Below are 25,259 nucleotides of genomic sequence, written 5' to 3' on the forward strand. Positions count from 1 at the left end.
GACAGTGTTGGCTGGGCAGTGTGTGTAAGAGCTTGAGTGAATGAGGAAGTGATGCCATTGGTACATCCAAGGTGCTGTGGGTACCCAGTGCTGTGTCCTGCTGGGGACAGGGTTAGTGGGAACAGCTGCCAGGGGCCCCCTGCCCACCTGAGGACAGAGCCTGCCTCCACTCACAGAATCACGTTGGCAATGTCAGTTGCTTGGCAATGTCGCTCACTTTTCCTGTTTTTATTATAAACAAGAGCCCTGCTCCTAAGTACATCACCTTAACCCAGAAGCTCTCACATACTTGGTTCTATACTTCCAATTCTGTCCACTTAGGGACTTAATTTTACATCATTGTTATTACAAGAAATGCTAGTTTGCACCCTGGAGTCTTCACTTATGTTGTTCTTGTGTCGCAGTAGAGTTTTCAGTGATGTCCAGTATTTACGGAATATAGTGGATGTAACCTGTGTTTGTTCCATGATGACCGGGCATGTAGATTATTTCCAGATTTTTGCTATGATACATATTTGCTGTGGTTCATATCACTTTGATGAGCATCTTTGTGCCTTTGTCTTCATTTGGAACCCCTAGGTCAGGGAGCATGGACATTTGTAAATTTCCTTGATGAGCTGTGCCCTGTATCTTTCCCCTGGCCTGTGCCAGTGTGCACAGTCCCCAGTGGTGCCTCAGGACACCCATCTCCCCATTACCTTCCAGCGAAATACCTTTCCTGGTGACAAGGGAGATGTGGGTCCTGAGAATAAACTTACTTCCCAATCCTGTAGGAAAAACCTCAGTCCTCAGAGAACCGCTGGCTGAAGTATCTGGAAGGAGACTCAGAAGAACAGGGGATGGAAGGAGGAGGAGTGTGTTTCAAGACACAGCCCTTGTCCAGGACAGAGAAGATGGACCCTCCCTTCAACACAGGCCTGCCTAGAAAAAGGTGCCAAGCTAGTCACTAATCCAGCCATCGCCCCATACCCACAGTGACTCACAGATGGCGGGGAGCGATGGGCAACCTCTAGCAGCCAGCAGCATGGGGGAAGTCTGAGTGGCGATGGCCAGCAGCTAGCTTCACCAGGCCCTCCTTGGCCTCGCCAGGTGCCAGATGCTGCCGCACAGAGGTGAGAGGTGCGGGGTGCCAGTATGAGCACCTTTTATGGTGCTCACTTAATTGTGACTGCACTGATCCCCAGAAGAATTGACAAAGTGAAGTGTGGCCAGAGTGGCTTACAGGCCTGGGAGCTTATAACCTACAGCAGGAAAGACCTGACCTCTTACAGGTGTCTTCTCCTGTAGGCATACTCTGTGTTTCTGCGATTCTTCTGGGACACTGCCTTATCTAGATCCACGGTGGCTCCCATAGGGCGAGTGATTTATTGGAAGGTAGATTCCAATTCAAAATAAGAACTTTCTAGCAACTACGAGCTATGGAGCAGAAATGGACGGCCTTGCATGTTGTTGCGCAGCCTGTTATTGGCAGTGGAGGAGAAGCAGAGAAGCCACCTTGGAGGCTGTATGGGAGGACAATTACCTGTGCTAGAGGTCACACCTGGTGACCACCAAGTCAGGATCAGGACCCTGTGAGGTGATAGGACTAGATTCTTGACAGAACTTTATCTCCACCAGGAAATGGATCCAGAGCACAGACCGTCCTCCACACAGCCCTGATGTCTGGAACCCGAGTGACTCTGAGATTCCCTTGGAGCCTCAGAAGGTCAGTGAATGAGGACAGTGTTTCTCTTCTGGTCCTAGTAACTACTGAACACACTATAGAATTTTTTTTTTAATGTTTATTCAATTTTGAGAGAGAGGGAGATACAATTCGAAGCAGGCTCCAGGGTTTGAGCTGTCAGCACAGAGCCCAACAAAGGGCTTGAACTCACAAACTGTGAGATCATGACCTGACCTGAAGTTGGATGCTTACCCTTGAGGTATCCAGGCTCCCGAACCACACATAGAATTTTTTTTAACACCCAAGTGTTTTGTCTGCTTTGACTTAAGCCAACTCCTTTCTCTGGCTTGTACCATTTCCCTGCCGTATTCAATCTCTCAGTGATGTGAGCTCCTAGTCAAAAGGACAGCTTGATCAACGAACGTTAGCCACTAGGGCTTTTCTGAGTCAGGAATTTTCTCTTCTACATGCAGTGGAGGGTCTTTGTCAGACTAGCCAACATGGGATCTGCCCTGGATTTCTAAGGAATTGTTCCCATCCTCACCTTCAGTTACCCAAGTGTGTTCTTTTGCACTGAGACACTGTCTTCCCCTAGGTTCTGCTCTTGTTCTTTTTAATTATTGGAGTATAGTTGACATACAGTTATATTGATGTACAACATAGTGATTTAGCAGTTCAATACATGAATCAGTGCTCACCATGATAAATATAGTCATTGTCACCATACATTATTACAGTATGATATTTCCTATGCTGTTTTTCTTCTCTATGACTTATTTTATCACTGGAAGTTTGTATCTTTTCATCCCCTTCATTTATTTTGCCCATCTCCTCATCCCCTTCTGCTTGGGCGACCACCAGTTCCCTGTATTTATGAATTCATTTTTATGGCTGAGTAATATTCCATTATATAGATATATACCACATCTTTATCTACTCATCTATCATCAGTGGGCACTTGGGCTGTTTCCATATCTTGGCTGTTATAAATAATGTTGCAGTAAACATAAGGGCGCATATATCTTTTTGAATTAGTGTTTTTGCTTTCTTTGGGTAAATACCCAGTAATGAAATTACTGGATCATATGTTATTTCTATTTTTAATTTTTTGAGGAAATTCCATATAGCTTTCCACTGTGGTTACACCAGTTTATATTCCCACCAACAGTGCACTAGGGTTCCCTTTTCTCCGTGTCTTCCCCAATACTTGTTATTTCTTGTCTTTTTGATAATACCCATTCTGACAGGTGTGAGATAATATTTCATTGTGGTTTTGATTTGCATTTCCCTGATAATTAGCAATGTTGAGCATCTTTTCATGTGTCTGTTGGCCATCTGAATGTCTTCTTTGGAAAAGTGTCTATTTGGGCCCTTTGCCCATTTTTTAATTGGATTATTTGGGTTTTTGGTGTTGAGTTGTATTATAAGTTCTTTATATTTTAAGGATATTAACCCCTTTTCAGATATGTTATTTGCAAATATCTTCTTCCATTCAGTACACATTACCTTTTCATTTTGTTAATGGCTTTCTTCACTATGCAAAAGCTTTTTGTTTTTATGTGCTCCCAGTATTTTATTTTTGCTTTTGTTTCCCTTGCCTGAGGAGTCATAGCCATAAATAGGTTGCTAAGGCCATTGTTCAAGAGCTTATTGTATATATTGTCTTTTAAGAGTTTTATGGTTTCAGATCTCACATTTAGGTCTTTAACCCCCCCCCCCTTTTTTTTTTTGAAAGCTTTTTTTTTTAAGTTTATTTATTTTGAGAGAGAGAGAGAGCTTGTGCATGAGTATGTGAGTGGGGCAGGGGCAAAGAGGGAAAGAGAGAATCCCAAGTAGGCCCCGTGCTGTCAGCACAGAGTCCGATGCGGGGCTCAAACTCATGAACCGTGAGATCGTGACTTGAGCCGAAATTAAGAGTTGGACACTTAACCGACTGAGCCACCCAGGTGTGCCTAGAAGATATTTAATCCATTTTGAGTTTATTTTTTTGTATAGTGTAAAAAAAAATGGTCTAGTTTTCCCACCTTTCATTGAAGAGGCTGTCTTTTCCCCCACTGTACATTCTTCCCTTCTTTGTCCTTGATTAACTGACCATATAATTGTGGGTTTATTTCTGGATTTTCTATTCTGTTCCACTGATCTGTGTGTCCATTTTTTATGCCGATAAGTTTTGATTGCTATACCTTTGTAGTATATTTTGAAATCTGTGATTGTTACACCTCCAGCTTTGTTTTTCTTTCTCAAGTTTGCTTTTGCTACTCAGGGTCTTTTGGATTCCATACACATTTAAGGATTGTTTGTTCTAGTTCTGTGAAAAATGGTATTTTCATGTGGATTGCATTGAATTTCATAGATTGCATAGGGTAGTATGGGACAGTATTAATCCTTCTTATCCATGAGCGTGGTTTATCTTTCCATTTGTTTGTGTCATCTTCAGTTCCTTTCATCAGTGTCGTACAGTTTTCAGAATATAGGTCTTCTACCTCTTTGGTTAAATTTATTCCGAGATATTTTATTCTTTTTGATACAGTCATAAATGGGGTTGTTTTCTTAATTTCTCTGTTATTAGCGTATAGAATTCTCTTATTAGTGTATAGAATTTCTCTTTCTCTTTTGTTATTAATGTACACAAACACAAGAGATTTCTGCAACTTCACTGAATTCATTTATTCTGATAGTTCCTAGGTGGAGTCTTTAGAGTGTTCTATATGGAGTATCATGTCATCTGCAAATAGTGAGTTTTACGTCTTCCTTACCAGTTTGGATGCTTTTTATTTCTTTTTCTTGTCTGATTGCTATGGTAGGACTTCCAGTACTCTGCTGAATGAAAGTAGTGAACGTGGATATCCTTGTCTTGTTCCTGAGATCTTAGAGGAAAAGCTTTCATTTTTGCACCATTTAGTATGGTATTAACTGTGGGCTTGACATATATGGCCTTTATTATGTTGAAGTGTGTTTCCTCTAAACCCGTTTTATTGAGAGTTTTTATGAATGGATATTGTACCTTGTCAGATGCTTTTCCTGCATCTTATTGGGATGAACAATTGGTTGTTATCCTTCTCTTGTTGATGCCATGTATCACATTAACTAATATGCGAACATTGAATCACCCTGATGTACCTGGAATAAATCCTACTTGATCATGGCGAATGATGATCCTTTTAACATATTGCTGAAATTGGCTTGCTAAGATTTTTTTGATTTTTGCATCTGTATTCATCAGGGATTTTGGTCCATAATTTTCTTTTCTTGCAGTGCCTTTGTCTGGTTTTGGTATCAGGGTAATGCTGATACAATGCTCATATAATGAATCTACAAGTTTTCTTTCCTCTTCTATTTTTTGGAATAGTGTGAAGAGAATAGGTATTAACTCTTTAAATGTTTGCCAGAATTCAAGACTACCAGGGATGGCTGGGAGCAGAGCACACGGTGCTAGCACAGTGTGTGGACACAGAACTGGCTCCCACACACATCCCGTTATCCTGGCTGGGGGAGGGCAAGTGAAATGGTGCCCACTAGCACTTTTGTTCCAGAAGAGAGCTCCTACAGATCCCTGCCCCTCCAGCATATATCCTAAAATTAGTTAACTAAGATCTTCACATATATACCCAGGTGCTTTTCAAACTACTGTTTCTGTGCTGTGTTGGGCACAGTTATTTATCGTGTTGGCTCTTTACGGACAGGGACTTGGTTTACTATCACCCTCCAGCTCTCTTAGTGTTAAGCTCCAGATTTACAAAGCCAGATGTTATATAGGGACTGGTCTTCCCAGTGCAGGTCCCTGAGGCCAGGGGTGCCTGGTGTGGGGTCTGACCCCTCCCATTTGTGGCCAGTCACTCCAAGGGTTTGGTCCTTGACTGCACTCATCTCTGCCCCTCCTACCCTTCCCAATATTACCTTGTTAAAACTAGCTGTGCAAAGTCTGTCCTGCCATGCTTCACATCATTTTGAGTTAGTTAGGATACATGTAGTTGTTGCCCCCATATGTCCATGGTACGAGGTAAGCTTAAAATCCTCCTACCCAGCCCCACCACCCTCCCCACACTTCTGCTCGTTCTTGGTGTTTTAAATCTTCCCAACCCCACTGCACTCAGACTTTGCTTTCTTCTGTCACTGGAGCCGCAGGCACTAAGGCAGAAGTCTCTGCTGGGCCTCGGTCACTGCATCCTTGCAACATAGGCCAAGGTCAGCCTGGCCAGCCTCACACAGTAGGGCAAAGGTCAAACTGACGTGGCCACTGACTAGCTGTGTGGCCCTGAATCTCCAAGTCCTAGAATAATGACAGTTATTGATCTGCTGGTCCCTCAAACATTTTAACTACATTGTCACGTGGGATGCCCACACAGGCATGTTTGGTTTTGCAGGTGAGGAACTAAGGCTGCACAATAACGTGGTCCCAGCAAGTCAGGGGCAGGGGCGATGGTGATCTTAGGCTGTTACAACCGACCACAAGCCTCTTCCACACTGCCCTTGGGTAGTGATGCAGGGTCCTGCCTGTTCCTACTCTCAGATGCCTTTATAGGCCGTCAAACCCTGGTTCCAGTGTGCACTTGGCTCCTGAGGGAAGAGAGGCCAGGCCCCATGCTGTGCTCACCTCCTGGGGTCTTCTGTGCAGCCACTCCCCACCCCACCCCACCCCGACCGGCTTCAAACCTTCCCCCGCGGTTCCAGAGAGACCTTCCCATCTGTTTGACAGTGAGCAGACAGGACAGCTCTTCCCCCCTTTCTAGATGGTCTCATGGGCCTTTCCTGCTGACCCCTCCTCTCAGGCACCCTCTCACCTGATTCTAAGTTTCCATGGGAATACTCTTTTCTGGAAAGCCTGGTCATAGAATTTGGCAGAGGATTTGAGGTGAGGGCATTTATTTGCCCTGCTTTGCCAAACCACAGAATGAAAGCAGGTCCCTAGCCTGCCAGCACAAGAACTAGCAAGTAGGCAGAACAGAGTGAAAAGTGGGAGAACCCTAAGGCAGAGGACACAGCAATGCAGGCACAGGGACCCTTCTCTCCCATCCATGGGTCCTGCTGGGCCACTGGCACTTGTTCTGAATGGCGGACCTGATCATCTTCTCTCCTTTCCATTGCAGGACCACACTGGCTTGATGGGGAAGGTCAAAGACAAAAGCAGTCACAAGGACCGGGGCACCAGGGAGCTTTTTGTTCCTCAGGGGGATCCTCCACAACCTGCCCACCATGTCAGGACCATGCCTTCCAAGTGGGAACGATTCCTTCAGCCGCCTGGAAACAGCCAATGTGTGGACATGGAGCCCCCAGTTCCTTTGAATAGAGACCCTAGGCCAGCCGAGGTGGCACTGACTGAGCAGGGGACCCTTAGGGCCCAGACCCCAAGGGAGAGGTACGTCAGCAGGCCCCATGATGCACCCGAGCTTCTCTGGCTCACACACACGCTCACATCCGGCTCCCAGAGGCCCTGCGTAAAGACCACCAAACAGCCATGGGACACCAATCCTCGGGCAAAGGGTGGGTCCTTAGCCACAGGGGCACAAGAGCCCCCACTTGTGCAACTGTGTGACCTCTTTAAAACTGGGGAGGACTTTGAGGACCACTTGTGAACTGAAACTAGAATTTTACTAACAGACATATTTGTTGTATGAGCAAATTAGACCTCTTGGCCACTGGAAAGGGGACTCCCCAAGTAGCTTTTAAATGGTTCCCATAAATAGGGGTGCCTGGCTGCCTCAGTTGGAAGAGTGTGTGACTTGAACTCATCCTGAGATAAAGTTTCACATTGGGTGTAGATTTTTTTTTTTTTTAAAGTTCCCATAAGTGATCCCCAGTCCTGTCAAGAAAGACACACTACAGGGCACTGGGTGGCTCAGATGGTTGAGCGCCTCCTCTGGCTCTTTAGTTCAAGCCCCACGTTGGGCTTTGTGCTGTCAGTGCGAAGCCTAGTTTGGCTCCTCTGCCCCCTCTCCTGTCCCTCCCCCTGCTCACACAGGTGTGGTCTTTCAAAAATAAAATGACAACTATCAGGTCATCTCTGGTTGCAACATCTTTGATTAAGGTGCTTACAGATTGTTTACAACATAGCAACAGAATGGTTACAAAGGGTTTCTTTAAAAGCAAGGACACGCGGGAAAGGAGAGAACTACAGTGGTTAACGACAGGCAGTATCCGTGAGCTCCAGCCTCCGTCCCCTCAGTCCCCCCTCCTGACCAGTCCCAGGCTGCGCTAGTCTCCCCTCCTGCACTTGCTCCTCCTCCACCCCGACAGGAGACAGGATGTTGGCGGGACTCGTCTGAACTTGGAGCGGATCAGGTTTCTAGCAGAAAATCAACTACATGTCAGCATGTGAGTAGTGATTAAAAAAAGGCAGAAGGCCATTAGGCAAGACATTCTGGACTGCTGGTGTAATCCTGGTGGGGGGAGAACAGGAATATGCCGCCATGTGGCCTCAGTGTCCTCCCCAGCAAGGACTTTCAATCTGCCCCAGGAAGCCTCCACGTACCCAAGGAAAGCTGGTAGACGTTTCTCAGACATTGGCACACACACTGGGGTCTCCTCCTCTCACTTGTTCTCCTGCCCTATATGGCTTCATGCATCCCCGCCCCCCAGATTCTGGAAGAATGCAGAGAAACTGGCCATTACAGAGGCCCTGCTGTTCTACACTAGCTCAAAACAACTATGAGACAAGAAAGGGGACAGAACAAGTGAGCAAAAGCTGTCACAACGGCAGTGGATGCTTTGAATACTGGATGGTGTCCAGGGCAGCCCCGATGTCATAGTTCTTGGTCTGTAGGAGCCTGGTGAGCCAGCCGCCTTCGTCTGAGAACCCCATGGACAGCATCTGGGAGAGGGACTCTATCAGCCGGGGGTCAGCTTCTGCCAGAGAGAGGACAAAAGCCATGAGGGCGAGTCCAGCCAGCCAGCACCCCGTGCCTGTGGAGCCGGCCCTTCCACGGGCTCTCTGACCTTCAGAGTGAAGTTCCCAGGCCAGGGTTGACCAGCTTTCCCGTAAAGGGCCAGAGAGTAAATATCTTAAGCTGTTGTGTGAGGCTATATGGTTTCTCACAACTACTCAGTTCTGCCATTACAGCATAAAACAGCCAGACGCTGTGTCAACAGACAGGCACGGCTGTGCTCCAGTAAAACTTCTATTCTGGACACTGCCATTTTAATTTCATCTAGTTTTCATATCTTGATTTTTTTCCAACCATGGTAAAAATGAAAAACTCACTCTTGTCCCATAAGCTATAGGTTGCTGCCTCCTGCCCTGAGGCAGAGAACATATATACAAATCTGGCCCACAGCCGGGTTTTCACCTGTTTTACCATTTCAAACATTGTCGTCTTGTGACCATAACGAACCAAAGCAATAGGTCAGCTGCCTTTCCTACTCAATGCACCCGGGGCTGCGCAGTCCTCACGTGGCCCTACTGCCAGGCACACCACCCTCCACAGGTCGGCCTTCCCGGCTCCTGTAGGAGCTCTGAGATCGACATTTCCCTCAGGGAAATGGAAGGTGGACTTTGAATCCACTTCTAGGGGCACATGGCGGTGCCAGAGCCTTGAAATCCCACAGCCTTCATGACTCTGGGTCTGGAAGCTAAAGGGATAGGACTAGATGCTCTGAAGGATAAAGATAGAAATATAAAACTGTTTGAAATCACTTGCCTGGGGGCAGATGTGGGTACACCGCGGCCTCCTTCAGCCCTGTGGGCCCTTCCTGAGAAGAGTCTAGGGAGGCTGGCCCTGCGGACTCGGGCATCTGTAGAGACTGGAGTTCACCTGTAGACGGGTCTACTTCTTTTGAAGATAAATGAGTCCAGTCCTCGTCCCCTCCTGAACAGTTATCAGACTCCATCTGTTCCTGGAACAGAAGCAGTCATGAGCACACAAGGACCCGCCCACAGCCCCAGTTCCTGGGAGAGGCAGGTGTGGACAAAGGGCAAGGAAAGTTCTAGCAGAGGGCTCACAGACTGAACTGTAACAGAAAGGCCATCAGCCAGCCATGTAAGCACCAGGCAGTGGCTGTGGCCTCTGGAGGGGGAGACTTGCCTCAGGCTGCCCCGGCTCTAGAGCTATCTTGTCCATCTGCTCTGCCAGAGACCGCGCGGCACCCTCCGTGTCCCCGTCCGGTTTGCTGGGGTCAGAAGAGCAACTGCTCGGCTGAGAGCTACACTTCTCCTCCGTGCTGGAGCTGCCCGGAGAGACGGGCGTGAGGCGGCTTCTCTTCCCTCCATGTTCCACGTCAATATCCACTTCGATGCCTAGAGAGGCCGAGGAGGAAACAAAAACCAGTGAGGCCTTCACAGGACCTCCCTGATGTGACAGTGTGTGGGGCGCACGGGCTTACAGAGCCCTTCCATGTTCAGTCCCCCTGAGCGTCACGGGTCAGGACAGAGTGGGATCTGCTACGCTCCACAGTCACACAGACAGAGCAGGACCAGACAAATGGATGGTCATCTCTTTATCTTCAAGATCCCAAGGGCTGACTGCTCCCAATATCCTGGCTTCTAGAAAAACTCTGCTGACTTGTCCACCTCATTGGACCTTTCTCTTCTTCCAACTTATGGAAACTTTAATCTCCGCTAACATCCCAGGTCAGCTTTGGAGCCAGAAACCCCATAAAGAGATCTTGTTTTTCCCTAAATGTGTGGGCAGCAGCTGTACGGCAGGCAGGGCCAAGCCCTAGGAATGGGGAGCCAAACCCCCAGGTGGCCAGGCTGTCCCAGCCACAGCGCTGAGGACCACATGAAGCATCACACTTGTGTGTGGGGCCTGGTGATGTGAAAACCAGAGTAAATGCTAGAATCCTGCTTAACTTTGTGAGGCTGGAAGCACAGGCCAGCAGGTCTCCTCTGGTCTCTCACACGGGCACATGCTCACTGAGGACCCGGAAGGTGGTCCCTGGTGCTCTTTGTTTGTTTTTGAGAGAAGAGTGACAACACACCAGCAGGAAGGGCAGAGACAGATGAGCAGAGGATCTGAAGCGAACTCTGCACAGAGAGCAGCAAGCCCGATGCGGGGCTCAAACTCAACAACCATGAGATCATGACCTGAGCCAAAGTCAGACGCTTAACCTACTGAGCCACCCAGTGCCCTAATGTTTATTTTTGAGAGAGCGTTGAGTGGGAGAGAGGCAGGGAGAGACAGAGAGAATCTAAGCAGGTTCCATGCTGTCAACACAGAGCCTGATGTAGGGCTCGATCTCACGAACCATGAGATCACGACCTGAGTCAGACACTTAACTGACAGCTACCCAGACGCCAGGCTGTGTTTCTAACTAATTTATCAAAGGACGACACGCCCACGACTTAGAGTCAGCTCCTAAAGGCTATCTCAAAGACTCCCTGTCCCCCACCACAGCCTGCCCACTCCCAAAAGACAGCTTTCAATCCACACTGCTCTTCCTTGTTGGCTTCTTATTCTAGATCCACTTACCTCCCCTTCCCCTATGCTTTCAAAACTTTTAGTGACAACATTGTGTTTATATTAATGCCACTATATAAATATTGTTCTTTCCCAGCCCAAATACTGAACTTATTTCCTTGTAGTTTTTTTTTTTTTTTTCCTTTTGCAACATTAACGACATTCACTTTTCTCATTTGCTGACTCTCTCCGTATTCTGCCAACAGCTCTATGGAATTTTCTACCTGGGTTAAGTGCCAGATAACCCTGCAAGTCCAGTTTTTCCCTGGAAACCATCCCTCTAGCACCACCCCCGGCACGGCCCCATGCTGGCAGCTCCCTGGGCCAGAGGCACAGCTATGCTGCACCTGCCTCTCCTCTCCCACCTGACGCCTCCCATCTTGCTCATGTTTTGGGTCCCGTATTTTGAGCACCTTCCTCGTTCTGTGTTTATGTCTTCATTTTGTTGGGTTGGGGGAGGGTCGGAGCCAAGGAAGATGACTAAGACCTTGCATAACTGAAAACAACTTTGTTCTGCCCTCACACTTGACAATCAGGTGGGGGTAGCTCTCTTGGTTGAAAAACCATTTCAGCTCAGGCTTTTGAGGTCACTGGTTGTTCCATGGTCTTCCAGCTTCCAGTGCTGGCTCTTTGAACTCTCCAGTTTTTAGGATAACCTGGAGCATTTCCAGAGCCTCCCTTTATCCAAAGGGCTCTGAAACCAGGCAATAAGCTCTGGTGTGGGGTTTTTGGTCATTGTCCAAGACAACTGGGGTCCCCTTCAACACAGAGGTTAATGTCCTTAGTGCTGAGATGCTCTTACATTCTTTGCTCATTTCCTTCCTTCGGTTTTGTCTGTTCTTTCTAGCATTTCTATTATTCATCCTATACTGGGCCTCCAGGATCAATCCTCAAATCTTCTCACTTTTTCCCTCTTCTCATCTCTATTTGTTTTGCTTCTGGAATATTTCCTCAAAATGACCTGAAAATCTAAGCCCCCTTCTGAGGTCTTTGTTATTTTTCTTCTGGATTCTAAGAACATTCTTATAATGTTCTTATCTTGGAGCGCACCTGGTGGCTCAGTCTGTCTTTGGCTCAGATCATGATCTCACTGTCTGGAAGTTCAAGCCCCACATCGGACTCTCTGCTGTCGGTGTGGAGTCCACCTCGTATCCTGTCTCCCTCTGCCTGTTCCTCGCTCACACGTGAGCTCTCTCTCTCTCAAAAATAAACATTAAAAAAAATTTTTTTTAAATCTGTTGTCATTTTATGGTACCCTATTCTTTTTTCAAGGATAGAAATATATTTTTGTATCTCACTGAGGATGTTAACATTCTTTTTCCTGTAATGTCCTTTCCCAAGTTCCTTCTTGTCCATGTGCTGAGATTTTCCCAAATGGTCGGTGATCCATGGCAGTCGATCCTAGTGAGGCACTCCCTGTGGGGCCAGGGCCATCATTCATTTCCCTCTGCAGGGTGACTGGGTGTATGGCCAGGCATCAGGATCCTAGGCAGCAGAGCTGCGGGACTCTGCTCCAGCATGCTCGGCCTCCCCTGAGCAGGGACTCCCTAGCGCCTGCTAGAGACCCACTGCTCATTCATGGTGCCCAATTCCAGGCTGTGGACACAGGGCAGGGTAAGGTAATAGTGTCCTTAAGGCTAAAGCTTCCCTGGGTCCAGCAATTAAACATCAGGTCTTGTGCATGGGTTGGCAAGGGCCACCATCTGGCTGACCAGCCAGTGATCTCTACGTGATCCCGGAACAGTGGTCTTAACTGCTCCTTGGCCTCTCCTGGACCCTGAGAGGCCATCTTGCCTCTCACCAGTATTCCTGTGCAGGATGCAGGCTTCTGATGCCTCCACTGTTGGTTACTACCCTCCATCCATTTCCCACCTTCCAAAGTTTGATGTCACCTCATCTTGTCCCCTATCATTTTTTCACCATGTTGTTTAATCCCTTTACTGTTATTTTGGTAGAGTCTGAGGACCAAACAGAGATAAAGACAGGCTTAGCTACCAATACCCACCCCCCCATCTGCCATAGTTAAGCTGTTTTTACCCTACTATCCTCCAATATTTCATCATGAAAGGTTCCAACAAACAGAAAATTTGGAACAGTACAATGAACACCCACATACTCTCACTTTTCTCTATGGATGAACGATGGGACTTCTGTCAATGAACGAGAGATTCTAGAAGCCAAGTTCTCCAACTGATGATAACCTGACACTTAGGGGCTTACAATATGTACCACAGTCTGTGCCCTGCTTCCCCCAAAGCCTCTGTGTGGGGAAGGGTTTTCTCAAGTCCTGGACGTCAGGGACTGCAAACTCAGGCCAGGAACAGTCCTGGGACTCAGCAGTGGACCTGCTCAGCTGGTTCTCATGGCACCTACCAAAAAAGGCCTTGGAGTTTTACTTTAAAGCTGCTGAGTCACTGCACATAGACCGCCCTCTGGGAGGTATTAACGGCTGTCCCTGGGCCCCTGCTCTGAGAACAGTCCCTTCTCGGCCGGCCGTTGGCAGTATGAGTCATCCTAGCCATCAGGTACTCATGAGAAAGGAAGATACCTACAACACCAGAGCTTAATCAATTCCTCAAGTGGCTCTCTGGGACTGAAATTACTCAAAGGCATATTTACTGAAACTTTACTTGTTTTGTAGAGCTCTAGGCTCCTCCCTAGCTGTAGAAAGCAACTCCACCCACTTTGAAAGACTTAAAAAGGGCCTTTACCCTTATCCCAAAACACCTGGGCACTGCCAAAATTATTCCCAGATGTCTTGAGTGGGGCACCCAGGTCAAGGTCTGAAACATGCCACAAGCTCAGATGGGTCTCCGGATGGACAGCAAGTGTGACCCAGAGTGGCCTGGGAAGCCTTCAAAACAGACCCCGGGCCCTACCCAAGACCCATTTACCAGAATCAAAAAAGTGGACCTGAGACTCTACACTGTTCCAAAGTTCCCTACCTGAACCTAAACTTGACTTTAGGACTCGCCGGCTTGTCTTGTTCGTTCTTTTTAGTGAAGGACTTTGTTCTTCAGAGTCCTTTTAGTAACATTCCCATACAACAAAATCTATACCCCAAAAACCCGTGTTGGTGATTCTGATGCTCAGCCAGGCTAGAGAACCACTGCCCATTAACTGTCTTCCAAAAAGAAGCTTCCCGTGCCCCTAAATCCCAGCCTTTGGAGGACCATCTCTCAAAATACCCAGTGCCTTCACACTGTCAACACCACGTTGTAAGTGAGTGGCAGCTGGGGTTTAGCACTAGCTTATCTCTTGATTTGATGCCCCTTATAAAGCATTAACAACATTAGTTCTTTTCTCTCCCTCAAGTGCCTGAAACTCCAGTACAAAAACAGTATGCGGCCTGAGGTGTTGACGGGCAGCAATGCCAGGACATCACTGCTGCCGCAAAGCTGCGTTCTGGGCTGAAGGAGTGGGAGCTAGGGTGCTCTCACACTGGAGGTGAGGGCAGTCATGCCTCCCCTTCCACCAGCATCCTTTCAGACACTGGACATGACTTCTAGACCATCTGTGTGGGCACTTCCTGCCACTGCAGTCACAAAGCAGGGCACTTCTAGTCAGAGATTATGGAGCCACTATAATCTTGTCACCTTTGTAGTGGGCTATCACTGCCACAAAGCCCTGTCTGGAAGCCCCCACATCAAGACCAGCAGACGCAGAAGGTACTTTCTATAGCCTCAGGCCAGGGGCACCTGGGTGGCTCAGTCAGTTAAACCTCAGACTTCAGCTCAGGTCATGATTCACAGTTCCTGAGTTCAAACCCCACATCAGACTCTGTGCTAGCTGCAGGGAGCCTGCTTGGGATTCTCTCTCTTTCTCTCTGTGCCTGTCCCCCACTCACCAGCGTGTGCATACTCTCTGAAATAAACTTAAAAAAAAATTACAAAAATAAATAGATAAAGCCTAGGGCCAGTCACACCACCAGGAAGGTACTCGCTGTGGTTCACCCATGGAGAAACCTCACATCTGTGAAATCCAGTGTCACACAGAACTCCTTATCACACACTGCTCCCCAGCTCGAGCACAAGCCAGGCACGTAGGAAGCACCCAGAAAAGCTGGGGTTGCAAAAAAAGGGGGGGGGAGGGTGGAGGGGAGAAAAAAAGAAACAGCATCTCAGCTAACTGCTCACTTAAGTCCTTGGGTAAACCTGAGACTCACGTTCGGGGAAAGTGCAGACTGCCCTTTGTGGGAAGAACTATCTGAAGTTGACAGGCCAGCCCTGCAGCTGAGCCTCTTGGGATTATCCCAACCACACACTCACTGCTTCCAATTCACACCACGTGGAAAGCTCAAGAATTTGTCAGGGATTTCAACTGAGTGACCTGGGGTGCAGCACATGGCAAAGGTCAAGGTGAGCCAACAGATGCTCACCAGTATCAAGGGCACAGCAGTGACAACTCCTCTACAGTGTCCCAGGGGCAAGCCACCAGACAGCCACCCACTAGTTCTCGAAACAATGCTGTCAAAGGACAAAGACAGCTACTTACCCAGAGGGCTGAGGGCAGCTGCCACACTCTCCCCTACGTTCTTAAGGAAATTCACGCTGGGGTCCTCCGATGGGCCAGAAGCTTTGATTTGCAAAAAACAAGAACAAAGATGTTTAATTCAAAGCATGTTTCTCAGTGACTTGAACACCTGTTGCAATCCTATCAAGTTCATCATGGGTCCCCTCTATCCCCAGGGGCCTTGTCCTGGCAGCCCTCCCTCACTCTCTCCCACTCTCGGCCCCTTTGTGACCCTGGTGCTCAGAAACCTGTGGGGGATTCAGTACACGCAGTAGAAAAAATGGACCACGTTCTAGCTCAAACCACATCAAAAATCAAACAAACATCCCCATCTTTGTTCCAAAGGATGAGGTAAATCAAAGGACAGTTAATAAAATCAGAATAAAACCAAAATCCAAAAATCTAGAACACAAGCCACATGTAAGTTAACTTTGTGATTGTGTTTAAAAAGACTTGAGTGTGGGTGGGTGCCTGGGTGCCTCAGCTGGTTGAGTGTTTGACTCTTGGTTGGTTTTGGCTCAGGTCATGAACTCATGACCCATAGGATCAAGCCCCATGTCAGGCTCTGCACTGCCAGTGGGGAGCTTACTTGGGACTCTCTGCCCCTCCCCTGCTCTCTCTCAAAATAAGCCAAACATTTAAAAAAAAAAAAAAAAAAAGGAAAAGAGAAAGAAAAAAATAAAAAAAGACTTGAGCAGAGGCACCTGGATAGCTCAGTCAGTACAGCATGGGACTTTTGATCTCAGGGTCGAGTTCAAGCTGCATGTTGGGTGTAGACCTTACTTAAAAAAAAAGGGGGGTAGTGGGGGGGCTCAGTCACTTAAGCATCTGACTCTTAATTTCAGCTCAGGTCATGATCTCAGCTTCGTGGGACTGAGCCCCACATCAAGCTCTGCATCAAGCTCTGCACCAACACGTGGATCCTGCTTGGCATTCTCTCTCTCCCCTGCCCCGTCTACCCCTCCCCAGCTCATGCTGTCTCTCAAAATAAATACATAAACTTTAAGTAAATAAATAAATAAATAAAAGCCTTGAGCAGATTTGGCTGATTTTGCTGGCAGCCAACACAAAAGCAGCAGCGGGCATATCACAGAGGTGTGGGAGCTCTCAGGGCCTCCCTGCCTGTAGGTGAGGGCCACCTCAGAAGGGCAGCATTGTGAGGCAGAAGCTGGGGGAAGATTACAGCTGATCACACCTGGGCCATGGCTAGATTCAGTGCCGGTGAGTTAGCGGCCTTGGGCACTTAGGTGCCTCAGTTTTCCGGCTATGAAATGAAGACAATGTCCCCCCACTTTGCAGGGTTTTGTTAGGATCAAATGCCATGAACAGCTGTGAAGTGCCTGCCGGGCCACAGGCCCAGCAGCAGACTCTGGACTTGGGGAAGGCCCTCCGGCTCCACCAGCCCTGCCATCTCACCCTTCAGAAGCCGGCAGACTCAAACCTCACCTGACTCCGCCGCAGGGCTGGGGCGGGCATCCCCTGCACGAGAGGGACGTGGGCTCCAATTCCCCGGTGGGCCCATCTCCCAGCCAGGCCACCCAAAGTGCCCATGTTTCAGTTTCCGGAGCCAGCGGCTATGCGAGAAGCCCTGACGAGGAGCAAGCAGAGGGGTGGCACAACACCATGTCAGGGGACCCCCTCCGCCCCAGGCCCACTCCAGGCCCACCCCAGCCCTCAGGGAAGCCCTACTCACCTCAGAGAAGGGCCCAAAGGTGGTGGGGAAGACAAGCTTGTTGTGCTCTCTGTGCAAGCCCTTCCCCTCACAGGCAGCACACAAGTCATAGTCCGGGCAGACGCTGCATTTGTAGCGGGTCCCCACCACCGGCCCATTGCAACCATCACAGATCACGTTGGGGTGCACCATGCTGCGGGGTGCCTCCTGAGCACACGGGGGGCGGTGGTCCCGCCGGCACTCCTTCTTCTCTGCAGGAAGGGCAGAGAGCTGAGAGGTGGGACCCCAGAAGTCTCCCGTTCGTCACCACCATAGGGCTTTCAGTTAGCAGGCCCCAGCCCTACTCTCCAGACAGAGTCCCTGCAGAACTCAGCTGTTCAAGTGACAGTAACAAAGGGACCTGAGAAACTGCCAGGAGGTTCCTGGTCCTTGTGCTGGTTACCCAGACGAGCGAGAAGTGGCAGGGAGCTGTGTCCACACAGCTTTGGCCTTGACCCGTATTACAATAAACCCCACAGCATCCCCAAAGCTGTCCCAGCCCAAGGCACTTGGTCTAGGCATAATCAAGAATGAACCCAGAGATCCTCAGGCCCCACCCCATGTGGTGGACAGACTCCTTTCTCGGGCCAAGCACAGTGATGATTAAGTCTTGGTTTCAACCCACAGGTTCTTTCCCCCTCCCACTCTGAAGGGATTTCTCAAAAATCTCAAGCTGACCTTACTTAGAAGAAGCACCCAGCTTCAGACCTTTACCTTTAATGTAAATACGGAAGATGTCATCCTTCACATAGGACATTGCCATGGTCAGCTCCTCGTCGCTGGAAAAGGCAACCAAGTCTCCGTCCTCATCTAGATTGTTTAAAAGACAGCACGTAAGCACCCAGGGCTTCTCAGCCCAACACAAGCTGCTCAGAGGGGCTGAGGCCAACCCTAAAGGGGCACCTGCAGGCCTAGAAACTGAGGCACACCTGTGTGAGCCAGGGGCCAGCAGAGCTGAGGCCAGAGGTCAGAATGCCCTTTCACTCCCCACTGCCTGGAAGGTAAGCACCCCAACATGGGCCGTGGACGCCCACGGGAGACAGAGCATGTGTTCGTAGGGACAGCTGGCCACCTGCTCTGCCTTTAAGCCAGCTGTCCTGTAAACAGGTGCTGCCTCGGTCCACTTCCCACCACGCTTTAGACCCATCTTCAACTGCAGGAGATCCATACCTGTGATGGGTTCCTAGGGGCCCAGCCCTTCCAAAGGCCTTGGGCCTCCTGTGGTTTAGGTCTGCCTACTTCCTGCTCCAATGAAGCTAAAGTATCTGTACGTACTCTTGCATTTTTAGACTTAGATTTAGCTAATGGTGTTCAAGTCCCACCACGTAGGCCAAACCACACAGTACATTACACCATGCAGACTGGGCCAGGTCTGTGGGCCACCAGATGAAACGTCCACCACAAGAACAGGGGCAGGATATCATAAGGTGATTAACCAAAATATCCATCAACTAATGAATGCATAAACAAAATGTGGTATGTCCGTAAAATGGGAGACTATTCATCACAAAAAGGAATTAAGTACTGAACTATGCTACAGCACATGTAAACCTCGAAAATGTTATGCTAAGAAGCCAGTCATCAAAGAATACATAATGGTCAGATTCCATGTACAGATTTATGTGAAATGTCCAGAATAAGGACTTCCATACAGAAAAAGATCAGTGGTTGCTTAGGGGTTAGGAGAACAGGAAGAGAGCCAAAGGGTACACTTCCTTTGTAATTTGATGAAAAGGTTCTGAAAACTATGATGATAGTTGCACAAGTCGCTCAAAACTGTGCACGTTAAGTGGGTGAATTGTAAGTGAATTACAGCTCAATAAAGTCATCACAAAACAAAACAAAACAATCCAGAAGCGGGCAGACCAGCTGGCAGCACTCCTAAGGGAGGTCCCGGCGCTGCCCCTCCCCAGGGGCCGGCCTTGGCTGCCCGCCTCCCTCCCAGCCACAACCACTTCCCCACCCCACCCACCAGCAGCCACCAGTCACACCAGCGCAGCAAGAAACTGAGCTGGTTCCCGGGCTTCTGTCCCTCCACCGACGCTTCTGAAGAATGTTTTGCTTTTGGCCCTCTGTCCACTGCCAGGGGGACAGTGTGCGCACTCGTCAGCCAGGCAGCCCTGCCTGAGCCCTCGCACCCCCGCGCTCATTCTCCCGTCTCACTTCTGCCCCCGGCCGGCCCTTCCCGGGCCCTATCTGAACCCCCACCCGGCCCTAGCCAGCCCAGATTCGGCAGCCACAGGATGTCAGCGTAACCTGAGTGCCCGCCGGGAGCCGGCTAGGACGCCCCCACGCGCCCTTGCCAAGATCTGCGACGTCACGGCGGGGGGAGGGGCGGCGCCCTGCGCCCCCGGGCCTGAAACCCACCGAGAGAGCCTTGCAGCACCGGGCTCAGAAGTGCGCCCGAGGCCGACTCGACGCCCACCCAGACAGCGGTCAGAGCAGACCCCGGCAGGCTCCGCCAGGCCGGACGAGAAGGGCCAGCCACCCGGCCCCGCACGGCAAGCCTGCGTCACGGCCCCAAGCAGCTGCCCGAGGGCGCCCGGCCCGCTCACCGCGATAGTGCGTCTGGAAGCCTCCGGGCCGCAGCGCGGGGAACAGGGCGGCCACCCGGCTCAGCAGACGTTCGCAAGGTCCGGGCCCAGCCGCGACCTCCGCCTCGGCCTCGGCCTCCGCCTCCGCCTCGGGTTCTGGGCTGAAGCAGAAGCTGAAGCGGCGGATCTCACGGGCCGCGTCCTCCTTGCCCAGAAGGTAGGCCTTGACGGTGAGCGACGCCATCACTGCTTGTTGGTAAGGAGGAAGCGAACTGGGCCACAGCGGCAAAGAGCGCTCGGCTTTTGTAGAGAACGCGGGAAGCCCCGCCCAGGACGGCCTCCTGGGGGCGGGGACTCGGCGGCCCGCTCCGCCCCCCAGGCGAGCGCGCACCGCCCTGCATAGGCCTCCAGCAAGCTCCCCCCTTTTCTCCCGCGCCCCCAAGTGTTCCCTCACAGTCTCCGGTACTCCAGTATTGCCGACACCTCTCCTCATGTCCTTAGCGCACCCCAAGAGACCGGCCTAGGACTCCGACATCTAGGCCGGGACCCTGGCATCCTCACCTGAGGGGAGGCACCCCGAAGGGGTCCCGCCCCAGAGCCCTCCCAGGCTTGGGCCGGGCGGTGACTCAGCAAAGCAGAACGGAGGCCGCCGGGGATACCCAGCGCAGCGGGAGGGGACCCACAGAGGCCGGAAGCCCCAGGCCAGAACAAACTAGTCCCCTAGGTTCTGTCCCGAGTCTGCATTCTTCACAGCCTCCGAAGCACTCGGCTTCCCGGGTGGCAGCCCGCTCCACCGCCCCCAGCATCCCCTATGACGGCCCCTTACTGGCTTGAGGGACATACCCCCAGCTCAGGCCTGAGCATCAGGGAGCTCCCAGTATAATAGAGGGTAAGGTTGAGCCCAGAGTCTCCTCACGCTCACCTGGCCGGAGGGCCAGCCAAGGCTTCCTGGAGCCTCGGTAGTCATTACGGGTTCACTGCAGCCCAGGGCGCTCCCCATGGGCAGCCAGGCACCCACCTGTCAGCGCAGAGCTCGGTTCAGCAGGTGGTGCCCCAAGGGCCTGTGTGGTCTCAGGCCTGTGGGTCTCACGGGCACCCCAGGGGTCAGACCAACAGCCCTCCAGCTAGTAACCAAGAAAACACTGCTTCATGTGACAAAATCCACCTGTTCACAAGGTCTGGAGGAAGTTGGGGGGGGGGGTGGTCTTGGAAGGAGGTGGGCAGGAAGGGTATATCATCCCATGTCATCTCCCAGGTAGGGTCCTATGAGAAGTCAGACCTGCTGAGTCAAAATCCTGTCCTCTCATGGTGTGGTTTGTGGGAACAGGTAAAACCTCAAGGGATGGGAAACCCAGAAGGGAAGGGTGGGTGGATTTGGCTCAGATGTGAAGGCGGTTTGCCTCTGGAAGCAGAGCAGGGACCTGTCCACAGGTGTGCCTGGTCCTCCCCAGGGGTTCCAGACTAGGCAAGTCTTCACACCCCCGCCCAGGCCAAAGAAGCCCTTTTTGAGAGGATATACCCTCTCAGACCCCTTCCTGCATCCCTATTGGGAGCCTGGGAAACTGACCCAATGCCAGTGCCCCGCAGACAGGGTCAGGGGGTGCCAGGCAGAAGCTGCAGGGCCCACAGGTGTCCATGGGGGTGACTCAGCAGCCTGGGAGCCTGGCAGCCTAGAACAGGCTGAGCCAAGAGCCCAGCGTCCCACCTCCCCCCAGGTTTCAGCAGCCTCATCTGAATAAGTGGGGGCGCAGAAGGAAAGCCCTTCAGGAAGGGCTCAAGGTGCAGCCCCTGTCCAAACAAGCAGCGGAAACAGATGCTGCCAGGAGAACCTCCTTTGCTTTCTCCTCTGTTCAGCCCCATTTGGGACCGTGGTTTGAGAGGAGGGATGAGGAGTTTAGGTGAAAAGGGGGTGGCAGGGAATGGGGCCCAGGGAAACCAACCTGGAGCCTCACCCCCCCCCTCCCCGCTCTAGAGAGTCCCAGCTGTGACCTTCCCAGGATGCCCTACTGCTGAACATGGCCCTTGCCCTGCCCTCCCCCAAGGCTAGTGAGAAGTAAACAAGGCGGCAGCTGGGGAACCCCCTGGCAGGGCCCTCTCGCCTGCCGGGTGAGGTCAGGTGGTCTGGCCAGCAGTGAGTCAGTGTCCCATGACCACCGTCATAACAGGGGGATCCCCGCCCCGCTGCCACCTATCTCAGCAACATTTTAACAAGCAGCCAGGAAGCAGGGGTGGGGAGCAGGACCCCCAGAGCCACAAGAGCTCAGAGAGGCCAGGGTGGCAGGGAGCTGGCAGCGTGGAGACCAGAGCCAACCAGAAGGGATCCAATGCCCCCTTCTGACATCTGCTGTCTTTCCCCTTCTTGGGTGTCAGGGACCTCCCCTATGCCCCACTTGCACCTGAGCCAGAAGACCCACTATCTACTGGGCCTGCCATCTTTGGGCATATGACAAGCTTCTCAGTTTCCCCATCTTTGAAATGGGGCTAGAATGGGGCCGCTCCCAGGCAATGCCCCTAGGCTTTGCTAGCTGTTGTTTGGCTGCCTTTGGGGGTGTCCACTGGGCGTAGGGATGTCAGGAAGGAGACTACAGTCGGGGTTGAGGTGAAAGTGTGGGGAGCACGGAAGAGACCTGGGTCAGGATTTTCTGGGGGATGAGCAGGAGTGGCTGGGAGGTTATCTGGTTTAGTTTATTGTTGTCTGGGATGTTGTAACCACTTCAATTCCGCCCCCCTATTCCTCCCCCTTAAAGAAGTAACCCCATCCCTTGACAGTGGTTTTCTGAAGTTCCCTGTATTTTCTTTGGGATGTGGAGCCAAGCTTATAGGGGGTGCTGGGGTAACCACAGACAAGGCCACCGCAGGACTCAGGCCAGGCTGCTGTAGGTCACCTGAAGGAAACCAGGATCACAGGGGATCAGACCCCTCCAGAACCCAGCACTGGGTCCAGGGACTGAGTTTGTCCATGGAGGAACAGAGTGGTTCGTGGGTGGGAGTCCCACACTGAGCTCCACTGTTCTCCCTCACAAGGGAGAGACACACCCTTGGTTCCTAACCATGCTAACTCATTCCACCTGGTGACTTTCCCCTGGCTCCTTCCTCCCCCTACCTGGAACCCTCCCTCCCTCCTCTTGCAACCCAACCTCTCCATAATTGTCACCTCCTCCATGAGGCCTTTCCTGAGCAACCCCTTGGGAAAATCCCCAGACACTGAATATTACCTACATTTAACCCTTCCTGCAAAAGTGCATGGGCCAACCAAGAGTGTAGGGGCAGGTGGGGGCACCATGACAGGGTGAGGGTGGGGTGGGTCTGGGAGTGTTTCTAAAGAAAAAGGGCTCAAGGTAAGTGTCATTGGGGAAATGGAATAATGCCACGGAGAGTCACGGTTGGGAGAGTTAGGTAATGCTAAGTTGCCTAACTTAGCACCTGGGAGCACATGGCTGCTGGAGGACAGAAGCAGCGGTTCTGGGCTCAGCCGCCTGCCCAGCATTCCCCGGGGGGCGGGACACTTGGGTCCTGAAGGGAGCATTGAGGGTCACCCTCCACGTCTGTCAGAGCCGCTCATGGGTGGTGGGCTCTGGAGACAGCTCTCACAAAACTGAATGAGAAAAAGAAGACGGCCCACCGCCTAATTCAGGTCATGTGTGTAAAAGACATACCAGAAAGCTCGGTGCCCAAGTTGGGCAGAAACACTAAGCCCCATGGGTGGCACCAGGGACCTCTCTGGCTGAGACCCCAGTCCTACATGCCTGGCAGGGAAGGAACATGCAGCCAGAGCTCAGGCCAAGGTGGGGGGTCCCCAGAGGGAGCTGCAGACTGCCCCTGGGTGGAGGCTGGACCCAACCTCATCCTCACCCCACCCTGGTGGTGCCCTCTGGCCAGCCCTTTCTCAAGTATGGGTCCCTGGGCCCCTAGCACTGAGCAGGTCCTTGCCCCACAGACATGCCAGCAGGGGCACTGGTTCCCCCCATCCCTGCAGCAACAGGGAGAGCACACCCACTTCACCCGGCAGATCCTGTGGTCTGATATAGGTGACTGCAGTTCCCCTCAGGCTGTTCATGAAGTGGAACCTGCCAGGATGGAGGCTCAGACGAGGGTCATGGCTGGGATCCAATGGCACCACCCCTCACAGGACTCTCCCATCCTTGGTCCAGACCTACCCCTGGAGTGAGCACTGTTGGGGGCCCCTAGAGGACCATCCTGACAGCGGATGGTTCTAGAATCAACGGAGAAGCCAAGAGGTGTGGGGGAGGGGGCCATGATGAGACAGAGGGCTGGGACAAGACCACATACCCTTGCAGATGATCACTGAGATGGGAGCTATGTTTTCTGAAAAGGGGCAGGAGTTTGGGGTCATTGGCTCAGGGCCCTACTTGCCCCTCCCCCAAGTCCCATCAACAACCTTCTAGAAAAGTTAGGGGTGCCTGGGTGGCTCAGTCAGTTAAGCATCCAACTTCAGCTCAGGTCATGGTCTCATGGTTTGTGAGTTCAAGTCCCACATGGAGCCCCATGCTGGCAGTGCAGAGCCTGCTTGGGATTCTCTCTCTCCTCTCTCTCTGCCCCTCCCCCACTTGCAGGCACTCATGCTGTCTCTTGTGCGCATGCTCTCTCTCAAATAAATTAGGGGGAAAAAAAAACCTTCTGGAAATTTATTGGGCTTTCTTGTGCTCCAAAGTCCCAGTGCCCTGACAGCCCTCACCTCCAGGTCTGCACCCCCTTTCCCTGCCCCTCCTCTCCTCTTGGTCCAGGGGTACTTACCCCATTGCCCTGGGCCACACATGCCCTGAGCCAGAATTCCCCTCTTTCTGGCAGGCCTGGCTGGCTGCGGGCACCCCTTTCACTCTGCCTGTGTCTCCGTGCCTGTCATGTAGGGGAGCTCAGGTACTGTTTGTGGGGTGCGTGGGGGTGGTGTGAGTGCTGGACATGGTCCAACATCGCTGTAACCGTGATGCTAGGGAGCAGGTACGGCACAGGGCCCTCCTTGGAATAGCACTGGCTCACTGTGTAAAGGGGTCCCAGGGAGCCCCCTCCTGTGGGGGCCCAGGCAAAGACTCTGCAACTGCCTTGCCTAGCTGCCAGGTTCCAGCTGGCCCACAGACCACGGGGTGGGAGATGCTCCAGGTTTTCACATGTGACAGGATGAGAAGACAAGAGAATGGGGTCCTTGGAGCCCTGGTGGCTGGGGCTGGATCCTGGGCACCCAACTGTCCGTGGAGCCCAGAAGTTACCATCTGGCAGGCCCTGAGCTAAGGAGAGAGGTCCTACAGGAGGCCATGCCCAAGTTGGCTTGCTCTCTGATGTGGTTAAAAGCATGTCAGGCAGGAAGAATTCAGTAGGGCATTTTCACAGCTACCTAACATGGGCATAGCCCCCACCCCCGTACTGGACTGTAGGGACCCACACTCCTTCACTCTCCAGGTCTGCAGTTCTGGAGGAGGGGCTCAAGTTCC

General features: G+C 51.4%; 2 protein-coding genes across 2 annotated transcripts in view; one reads left to right on the top strand and one right to left on the bottom strand.

Annotated features, from left to right (window-relative positions):
- Positions 1-7,995, top strand: part of LOC115514236 (MRN complex interacting protein) — a 20,831-nt gene extending 12,836 nt beyond the window's left edge. Inside the window, exons 5-7 of the mRNA XM_030316053.2 lie at positions 774-931; positions 1,618-1,705; positions 6,751-7,995. Of these exons, the coding sequence (XP_030171913.1) occupies positions 774-931; positions 1,618-1,705; positions 6,751-7,236 (732 nt within the window). The 3' untranslated portion in view covers positions 7,237-7,995. The remainder of the gene's footprint in view (positions 1-773; positions 932-1,617; positions 1,706-6,750) is intronic.
- SQSTM1 (sequestosome 1) lies at positions 7,664-20,095 on the bottom strand. Its single transcript, XM_030316041.2, has 8 exons — positions 19,834-20,095; positions 17,993-18,088; positions 17,261-17,490; positions 17,014-17,155; positions 15,550-15,630; positions 9,682-9,893; positions 9,298-9,493; positions 7,664-8,506 (listed from the first exon to the last, which is right to left on the bottom strand). Exons 1-8 carry the CDS (start codon positions 20,054-20,056, stop codon positions 8,349-8,351), a joined length of 1,338 nt encoding a protein of 445 aa, XP_030171901.1. The 5' UTR covers positions 20,057-20,095; the 3' UTR covers positions 7,664-8,348.
- Positions 20,096-25,259: the final 5,164 nt, after the last annotated feature.

The sequence above is a fragment of the Lynx canadensis genome, chromosome A1 (genome assembly GCF_007474595.2).
Source record: "Lynx canadensis isolate LIC74 chromosome A1, mLynCan4.pri.v2, whole genome shotgun sequence".
Classification (NCBI taxonomy): domain Eukaryota; kingdom Metazoa; phylum Chordata; class Mammalia; order Carnivora; family Felidae; genus Lynx; species Lynx canadensis.